Source organism: Thrips palmi, unplaced genomic scaffold (genome assembly GCF_012932325.1).
Source record: "Thrips palmi isolate BJ-2018 unplaced genomic scaffold, TpBJ-2018v1 HiC_scaffold_4, whole genome shotgun sequence".
Taxonomy (NCBI): domain Eukaryota; kingdom Metazoa; phylum Arthropoda; class Insecta; order Thysanoptera; family Thripidae; genus Thrips; species Thrips palmi.
In genome coordinates this window covers 8,541,169-8,550,645 of record NW_023144631.1, presented here as the reverse complement: position 1 = coordinate 8,550,645, position 9,477 = coordinate 8,541,169, and the positions used below count along the sequence as shown (strand labels likewise).

The window sequence follows — 9,477 nt, the reverse complement described above, 5'->3', positions numbered from 1 at the left end:
CGCCCTCTAAAGCGACAAGTTTGCAGCCTGGGCCTGGGCGTGGCGCCGCGCGAGCGCATCCCTGACGGACTGGCCAAGCTGCTCCGGGAGCTGCCGGACCCACGTGAGCTGGCGCCGCTCGTGCGCTCCGTCATCATCTCGGCGGACCGGCCGTCCAGGCACGTGATGCACTTCAAGTCCACCACCAAGGTGCAGCGCGTGGGGCTGCGGCCCGCCGTCCATGTCGCCAGGGCGGCCAGGGTGAGTGAGAGGCTGGCGCTGCGTTGCGCCGCGTCGCGCCGCGTCGGCCGGCCGGCCGGGAGCGCCTGCGTCAAGGGGGTAGGCAGCCCACCGTGCAGGTTCTGTTCTGTAACTTGGTAGAGGTGTTTTCATATCCACCCGGATTTAGTGGCGTTTCGATTGGAGGTGCCAGACGGGCCGGCTCACCCCAGGTTTGCTTTCGTCGGGCCTGTTACATATACATCGTTGACCGGCCACCAGGTGAGGATAGGTCGCCGCAAGCGGGAGGGCCAGGGCGGCATCATGTACCAGCCCACCTACAAGGAGGAGCCGAACGAAGTCCCCGACTGGCGGAGGGTGCGCGCCCTCATGAAGGAGATCATGGCCCTGGGCCTCAAGGACGTCTCCTACAGCAGCTTCCTGGCGGAGAACGGTAGCCGCATCCTGGCGGCCGCCATCGTGCAGAGGTTCAAGAGTTTCAACCTGGATCGGTGAGTCAGGATGGGTCTGCTGAAGCAACGCGAGCAACGCCTCCCCTCGGGCTTCGGACTCAACTTGCACCCGGCGGGCGGCCGTCCCCCAGGTACCGGCTCGTGGCCAAGGTCCGCATCGCGCAGAAGATCAACCAGGGCATGGCCATGTACGTGGCCTGCCTGTGGCACGCCGACGTGGACCGATTCTCGTATGTGCAGTTCGAGAACTCGAACGTGGCGGCACAGGCCGTTCTCTTTATGGTGTATCGGGACTGACTGACTGACTTACGGCCGGCCGGGACGCCGGCCTGCATGGTGGCGCCCTCTAGGCGTCGGCGATACCCCACGCCGGAGAGACGCGGCGCGCGCGGCGGCGGCGCTACCCCGGGCGCGCGCCTAGTTTGACCAGGAATGAATGAATGCCACTCTTAAACTATGACTCCATTTATTGAAAGGAACAATTCTTTTAAAAAGTAAATGACAGACGCAATCATAGGTATTTTTCTGTTTCCAAAAGCCAACAAACAATTATTGTTCATTCGTTGCACAATAAGTTCAAGTCTTCAATTTCTGTATGTGTGTGAATAGCAACCAGTGTAACAAGTTTAGCTTAGAGCAAAGAACAATCATAAAATCTACCTAAAAATAAACATAAAAACAATGTAGCTTTAAAATGGCTTCGTTAGTTATTACCTCTTTGCAGCACTTGCAAAGTGCTCTGAACTAAACTTTGGATAATGTACAAATACAGTCTTACAAACTGAAAGCAGACACTTTCAATAAAATAAACTCACACTAGTACTCAACTTATTTACAATATAAAGCACTCTGTAATAGTATTGAAATTCTTTCACACTCAAATTGCACAAAACCCTGTCTTTTCTGAGCGTCACGCTCACTAGTCGTATAGAGGCCCTGCCTCTTTGAAGTCCCATGATAAACATTCGCCAGCAATATTTACACTATACTTAACTAAACGGCGTCTATATACATTAAATACGTATTCCAGGTGATGCAAGTCTTGAGAAACCACCTTATTTGCTCGTGGAGACCTTTTCACCAGGGTCTTGATTGTGCGTGCACACACACTGTCACAAGCGTTCGACGCACGCACACACACACACACGCTCGCACTGAGCGTCCGACTCCGCCAGCACCACGAGGTGGCCGTCAAGTCCTAGGGGCGCCGTGACGGCGGAGGCGGTCGCCACCCTCAGCCTCCGTCCGCGCGCACTGCGTGGAGTGCGTGGACTGCGTGCCTAGAGGATGAGGGTGTTGCTGACGCTACCGGTGCTCCTTCTCCTCGCCCGAGAACGTGATATAGTACGGCGACTGCTGCGGGTAGCATGGCGTGGGCGTCTGCGGCGGCCGGCCCAGCGAGGCGTAGGAAGTCCTGCGCGGGCTGGCGGCCAGGGACGGCGCCAGGGACGGCGCCATGCCCGGCATCGAGTGGTTGTGGTGCATCTTGGAGTGCGGCGGCAGCGTGGCCGTGGCGTAGCCGTGCGCCGCGTACGGCGACAGGTACATGGGCGGCGGGCCTGCAAGCAAGTCTGTCAGTGAGCGCGGGAAAAAGAAAGGCAGGTCGTGAAGTCGCAAGGGCTTGGCGCGGCGCGGCTTGACTTACCGTACTCGCCAGTGGGCATGCCGTGCCGGTGGTGCTGCGCGTGCTGCGCGTGCTGCGCGGCCACCGCCAAGGGCCCCGCTAGCGCCCCGGCCGCCATGGGGCCGCCGCGGTACTGGTTGCTGGTCAGGCGGAGCCGCACGATGCAGATGACGATGACGAGGATGGCGATGAAGGCCACCACGCCGCCCACGATGCCGATGATGAGGGTGTCGTCGTTGCTGACCACGGCGGCGCCCTGCGGCGGCCTGGGGCTCATCATGTTGGCGCCGACCACCTTCTGGTGGGGCCGCGGCGTGGTGGGCGGCAGCGACCAGATGATGTCCGGCTCCGTGGTAGGCTGGCCGGGCCGCGCGTGGTAGCGCGTGGGGTGGTGTTTGCCCGACAGCATGGTGATGATGGGCGTGTTGGTGGTGCTGCTCGTGGTGGAGGACGGCGTGGTCGTGGTGGTGGCCTGCTGGTGGGCGCGATTCGGGTCGCAAGTGAGGTCGTCGTCGCCCACCTCGACAAGCAGCCTGCCCTCCATGGACGGTGGGCTGTGGCAGCGAAGGTCGCCCATGCCGGAGCCTGGAGGGGAAGCGATAATCCGTAAGTAAAAGTGTGGAAAATGGAGCCAGTCTCCCTCCCGCATTCGGGGCACCTCGACGCCAAGACACATCACCAAGGCCGGCCGAACATCATCAGCAACGTAATGGAATCGGCAACGGGCGACTTCTTCGGGCCCAGCCAGGGCCCAGCCTGGCGGCCTGCCGTCGTGGAACGGAACGCCGCCGTAATTATTTCATGCCTCTTTTTATCCGGGGAGGGGGGCTCACCTGGCAGCCAGCGACGCAGCGCGCGGGCGGCACAGTCGCAGTGCAGCGGGTTGGTGGACAGCCCCTGCAGCGTGTAGAGGCCGCGGCGGTCGTCCAGGGCAGCCAGCAGCTGCGGCGACAGCGTGGGCAGCTTGGCGCGGGTCACGTCCACCACGAGGCGGCACGACCGCGGCAGCGGGAAGAACAGGGCGGGCGGCAGCGCGGCCAGCGAGGTGTCCGTCAGCAGCAGGCGGACTCGGGCGGCCTGCGGAAGAACAACGTCGCCGTCATGGAGGACTCTGGCGCGGTTTGGAAGGATTCTTCTCAGCGACGGCCACGCCAAGGGCCACGCCAAGGGCCACGCCAACCCACCTTGAGCCCGGCCAGCGCGCTGGACGACAAGCTGCGCACGCGCGCGCCGTGCAGCCCAAGCTCCTGCAGGCGCGGCTGCAGCGCGGGCGCGAGGGTGTCGCCGCCCACGGTGGGGTCCTTGAGCTCGATCCGCAGCGTGGTCAAGAAGGGCAGCGACCGCAGCAGCCCCGCCGCGTCCAGGTAGCCGAGGCGGGGGAAGCCGGCGGCGCGCAGCGAGGACAGCGACGACAGCCCCGCCATGGCGGACCGCTCGAGGCGCGACAGCACCGGCAGCGCGTCCAGGTTGATGCTCCGCAGCCCGCCCAGGCCGTCCAGGTCGCCCTGCACGATGGAGGGGATGGGGTTGTGCGACACGTCCAGGGCCTGCAGGTGCCGCAGCTGCGTCCAGACGCGAGGGAAGGTAGCCAGCCGGTTGTGGGAGAGGTCCAGCATCTCCAAGAGCGTGGGTCGGGCCACCACCTGGAAGCCGCAAAAGCCGTCAGTGTCACGTTGGCCGCGTGTCTGGCCCATCACCTCGTTGAAAGGGATGGTTACCTCCTTCCCGAAGTGGCTGATGTTGTTGTGGGACAGGTTGAGGGAGCGCAGGAAGGGCGTCTCCAGCTGCGTGAGGCTCTGGATGCCCGTCCCCGCCATGTTGAGTTCGCGCACCTGAATGAAACACGCGACACATTTAAAAGCTGCGGCAAGCAAACGAGCGACGGCGTGGTGTCTGAAGCCAAGTCGTACCGTTTTGGGCTCGGCCAGCACGTTGGCGATGGCGCTCTGGCTCAGCGGGTTGAAGCTCAGGTCCAGGCGCTTGATGTTGACCATGATGGTGTCGTCGGCGGGGATGTCCACCAGGCGGTTGCGGCTCAGGTCCACGGAAGACAGGAAGAAGTACTGGCGCTGCAGCGTGGGCAGCGGCGCCACCTCGAACTGGTTGGCGGCCAGGTTGATGTTGTCCAGGATGTGCACGCGGCCGCGCTCGAACAGTGCGTCGGGCAGCTCGGCCAGCAGGTTGCCCTCCAGGGTCCAGCAGCTCGATGCGGCACAGTCCCTCGAAGGTGCGCTCGGACAGCCGCTCCAGTCGGTTGCGCGCCAGCCGCACCACCTGCAGCTGCGTCGAGTTGTGGAACGCCGTCTCGCTCAGCGCCTCCAACTGGTTGTCGGACAGGTCCAGCTCGCGCAGCCGCGGCAGCCGCGCGAAGTCCATGTCGTCCACCGCCTTGAGCAGGTTGCCGGCCAGGTCCACCTCCTCCAGGTACCTGCGGCAAGGCTGGGCGTCAGGACAACGGCTGGGCGTGTTTGTCAAGGGAGCTTTGACGCAAAGTGGCGTGACAATGCCCGTCGAGGGCGCCCTGCCCCTGCCTCTACTCGGCGTGATTCGGCCTTTCGGCACGCAGCGCAGCGCTGGCGGTTGCTATGCTAATCTGGAAAATCGAGTCAATTAAATTGCGGGGCTCGCCGCAAAAAAAGGGGACTAGGGACGCAAAGTGCGACCGCACTGGAAGTGCTGGGCCAAGCCTGACAAAGCACGATGCCAGGGTCCACGATTTCGAGGCCCCTACCGACGCCAAGCCATTTCTCATCGGCATTGAGCGCTGTGATTGATAAGCACCCGGTGACAACAATGGCGAGCTTCGGACACAGCGAACCATTTTTAACCTTTAGCCAACCGCTTGACAGGGATGCTGGAATGTCTAAACGCTCATCAGGTTGTTCGCGCCGGCTCACCTGAGGCCGGTGAGCAGTTCGCCGGGGAAGAAGGTGAGCTTGTTCTGGGCGAGGAGCAGGCGGCGGAGGCGGGGGTGCGCGCGGAACGAGTTGGGGAACAGGTAGCCCAGCTGGTTCTGGGAGAGGTCCAGCTCGCGGAGGGCGGAGCTGCCGGCGCTGCCGTCGCTCGCGGACTCGAGCACCTCGCCGCGGAAGGCCTGGAGTTTGTTTCTGGACAGGTTGAGGCGCCGCAGCGACGGCAGGCCCGTGAAGGCGCCCGCGCGGATGTTGGCGAGCTGGTTCCCGGAAAGGTCCACCTGAAAACGAAAACAAGGAACGTCGTTTGAGATTCCAGGAGATAAAAACGGCCGTAAAGGCGAGTGGCCGCGGCGCTGGCGCGCAGGCCCTTACCGCCGTCAGGTTGACGAGGCTGGCGAACGCCCCCTCGGGCAGCTCCTGCAGCGCGTTGCCGGCCAGCGCCACGCTCTCCAGGTCGGCGGCGCGGTGCAGCAGGTCCGCGCTCAGCGCGCGCATCCCCACGCGGCTCATGTCCAGCACGCGGAGGCGCGCCAGGCCGGTCAGGATGCCGCCCGTGGGCGAGGGCGCGAGCAGCGGGTTGCCGGACAAGTTGAGGACCTCGAGGGCGGGCAGCCCGGACAGCGGCGCGCGGCCCAGGCCCTGCAGCTGGTTGTCGGAGAGGTCCAGCACCTTGAGGCGGCGCAGCGCGAGCGGCCCGCCCGCCAGGCTGGCGATGCGGTTGCCGGCCAGGTTCAGCTCCTCCAGGATGTCCTCCAGCCCCACGAGCGCGGACGCGTCCAGCGCCAGCAGCAGGTTGGCGGACAGGTCGAGGCGGCGCAGGCGCGTGAAGTCGCGGAACGCGGCGGGGGACAGCTCGCGAATCACGTTCCGGGCCAGCCCCAGGTCGCTGGCGCGCTCGGACACGGCGCGCAGCAGGTCGGCGCTCACCACGGCCAGGCGGTTGTAGTCCAGCGACAGCGTGCGCAGCCGCGGCAGGCGGCCCAGCGCGGACGCGGGCACGGCCAGGATGTTGTTGTCGCGGAGCCGCAGCGTCTCCAGCCCCTCCAGGCCCTCGAAGGCGTCGTCCTCCACGGTGCGCAGCGCGTTGACGGACAGGTCCAGGTGGCGCAGCGCGCGCAGCCCGCGGAACGTGCCGGGCGCGATGTTGCCGATGTTGTTGCCGCTCAGGTCCAGGGTCTCCAGCTGCGTCTGCACGCGCAGGGCCTCGTTGTCCAGGCGCTGGATCAGGTTGGCGGACATGTTGAGGTGCCGCAGCTTGGTGAGCTCCTTGAAGGCGACGGACGGCACCTCGCGGAGGAAGTTCTGCGACAGGTCCAGCACCTCCACGGCCACGGCGCCTGCAATGGGAGGACCACCGCGTTAACGATCAATAAAAAGTCGCACAACCCGCATCAGGGAGGAAATTATAGTCGCTTTGCCGCACCTTCGAAGACATCGCTGTTGAGCTTGGTGACCCTGTTGTGGCTCAGGTTGAGCTCTTGCAGGCGACTCAGCCCCTTGAGCGCGCCGCCCTCCAGGGTGTTGATGGTGTTGAAGCTGAGGTCCAGGCGCGCCAGCTGCTGCAGCCCCTCCAGAGCGCCGCCGCGCACCAGTGCTGCCAAAATACGGGGTATGAACATGACATGACCATCATCGGAAAACCATAACAACGCTCCGCTTGGCGTCGAAGGGCACTGCCGGCACTGCCGCTGCGTTTAGCTGGTTAGGCGCGGCGATGTTAGGCCCAGCCGGCCGCCCGGCCCGGCCCACTTCCCGGCCCAGCTACTCCTGCTGTTATTCCCAGGAAACTGCATGGTTTTATGCCGCCGCGCTTCCAGGTTGTTTCAATTCGGTACACGCCACGGTACGTCCGGGGAAAGTCCTCGCTCTTCACCGCGCCGCCATGGCGCGCGAGCCTCCCGCAGCATCTCAAAGCACCGCTGCAGGGTGGCTTCCACAGCAAGGCGAGCATTTACATGGAAACGGTCCGGATCGCCTGGACTCCCTGGACTACTTGATGAACTTGCAGTCCTCGGTGGGAGGACCTTACCCTCTCCCAGCACACGGACGAGAAAACTGCGGCCTGGCCAGAAACAGCTTGTCGAGTCGACGTGGATCGGCCTAAATGTTTGAGAAAGGTGATGGAATCTCTGCCGACTTTCAGCGACCACCCTCCCTCATCGTCCTGGCACTCTTAAGATCCTTCTCGCCACTAGGGAGTACCAGTGTCGCAAAGTTGGTCGAAGAGTGATTGATCTGAGAACGCAACGACCATTCTCGGGTAGCCTGGGTTGAGTACTTACCGATGCGGTTGCGCGCGAGGGCGAGCGCCCTGAGGGCCCTGGGCCCGTGCAGCGACTGCGACGGCACCTCCGCCAGGCTGTTGCGGTTCAGACGCAGCTCCTGCAACGCCGTGGCAAAGTCAGCGATTGCGTTTGTTAACGGCAAAATGAAGTAAAGAAAAGGTAAAAAAGCGCGCGCCAACGTCGCCAGGCAAGCCGTGATCGCTCGCGAGCGACTGGGGCCGTCAGACCGTCACACTCGGCTTGCCAGCGCGCAGCGCTTCGGGCTTTTGCGGGCGAAAATCCACATTTCCTGACGGTCCTATTTTCGCCGACAGCGACATTCGTTATGCATGAGGCAACAAAACCGGGAATCCTGAAGCCACCTCGGGCGTAACGATTGTAACCGTTTACAAAGGACGAACCGGCAGTGCTACCGACCTGCAGGTTGTCGCAGCCCTTGAGGATGCCCTCCTCCAGGCCCTTGATCTGGTTGCCGGACAGGTCCAGCATCCGCAGCTCGCGCAGCCCGTGGAACTCGGACGCGCTGAAGATGGGGTTGAGGTTGTCGCCGAGGAGGTTGTCGGCCAGGATGAGCTCCTGCAGGTGCGCGGCGAGGTGCCCCGCCAGCTGGCGGTCCGACAGGCGGCGCAGGCTGTTGCCGGCCAGGTCCAGCCTCCGCAGCGGCAGCTCCGCCGTGGTCAGCGCCTGCGGGGTCACGTGGCCGGTCAGTGGTGCGTCACGGCGGGCAGGGCCACGAACGGCAACAAACTACTCACCTGCGTCGGCAGCGCCTGGTGGCCCGCCCACCGCTGGCTGAAGGCGACGATGGGGGCGCGCGCCGGCAGGGCGGGCATCTCGCCGGGGAAGACGACGCGGTCGCAGTCCATGGCCACCTCCACGGTCACGTGCTCCTCGCCGGCGCGCCGCGAGTGGATGAAGGAGCAGCGGCACGGCACGCGCAGCTCGGGGTGCACGTCCTCGCACAGCGGGGTGTCGTCCACGGAGCCGGCGGCCGGCCACGCCGAGGCCCACGCCGAGGGCCACGTCGACGTGGAGGCCTGCTGGTCCTGCTCCAGCTCCAGGCGGCGCGGCAGGAAGGAGGCGCGGCCCGGCGCCAGCAGCAGTGCCGCCAGGGCCAGCACGGCCAGCGACATCCTGGAGGCAAGGCGACGCGTTCAGTCTGGTCCAGCCCGCGCCACACCGGTGCAACGTGACACCTTCTGGAGTGACTGTGCCCCAGCGGCTCCAGCAGCGAGCGGGTTAGCGGGGCACTGGAGCCCAGCGCTGCCGGAGTGTCGCGGCGCGGCGGCACGGCGCGCCTGCCCGGGGCCGCGGGGGTTATCGCTCTGCCTGGCCTGGCGGCCTGGCCGTGTGTTTGCACGTGCAGCCTGGCCGTGGCCGTGAGCGAGGCGACGCATACTGGGGCCGGTAATGCATGTCGGTGTCGCATTCCGCCGGTTTATCCCGGCACCGATTCCCGCAGTCGCTCTGTCTCGCTCGCACCCCTGCGGGCCGTGCCGTGCGGTGAGAGTGCGAGAGAGACAGAGCGACCACACCGGCGGTCGGGGTCGTGACCGGCCGGGCCTAGCCGGGCCTAGCCGGGCCCCGTGGGAGCGTCTGGGAGTTGGAGACGGAGAGCCTCGCCTGCAATCCGCGGGGTAGGCAGCGCGCCTCGGCGGCACTGCACTGCAGTCACCACACTGTACTCACCTACTGGCGGCGTCCGGGAGCGGGGACGACTACCGACTGGGCCTGCAACACGGCAACACGAACGGCATTAATAAAGCTGTGCATTTGCAGAAGTGTGCCAGCGGTGCGCGTCTGCGCGTCGGCCGACCGCACGCATGGCGTCTAAGTAAGTACCCGTCAGACAGAGACAAAGCTTGCGGTAGGCCTAGTGTAGGCCGGGCCGGGTAGCGGGCCCACTACCGTCGCTACCCTGCAAGAAAGAAGTGAGTCGGCCAGTCGTGTTCGGATCAAACTTCGAACAATGCCGGAAGTGC

At 64.6% G+C, this 9,477-nt stretch overlaps 2 protein-coding genes across 2 annotated transcripts; one reads left to right on the top strand and one right to left on the bottom strand.

Moving 5' to 3' along the window:
• Positions 1 to 142: 142 nt before the first annotated feature.
• Positions 143 to 1,490, top strand: LOC117649288 (tctex1 domain-containing protein 3-like). The gene is made up of 3 exons (XM_034391900.1): positions 143 to 240; positions 481 to 710; positions 803 to 1,490. Exons 1-3 carry the CDS (start codon positions 166 to 168, stop codon positions 966 to 968), a joined length of 471 nt encoding a protein of 156 aa, XP_034247791.1. The 5' UTR covers positions 143 to 165; the 3' UTR covers positions 969 to 1,490.
• Positions 1,121 to 8,628, bottom strand: LOC117649588 (protein artichoke-like). The gene is given in 14 exon segments (XM_034392478.1): positions 1,121 to 2,230; positions 2,317 to 2,880; positions 3,129 to 3,372; positions 3,480 to 3,938; positions 4,014 to 4,127; positions 4,206 to 4,487; positions 4,489 to 4,723; positions 5,193 to 5,488; positions 5,583 to 6,547; positions 6,634 to 6,804; positions 7,493 to 7,592; positions 7,913 to 8,179; positions 8,251 to 8,541; positions 8,611 to 8,628. Coding segments are annotated over 14 exon segments (4,260 nt in total). The 3' UTR covers positions 1,121 to 1,976.
• Positions 8,629 to 9,477: the final 849 nt, after the last annotated feature.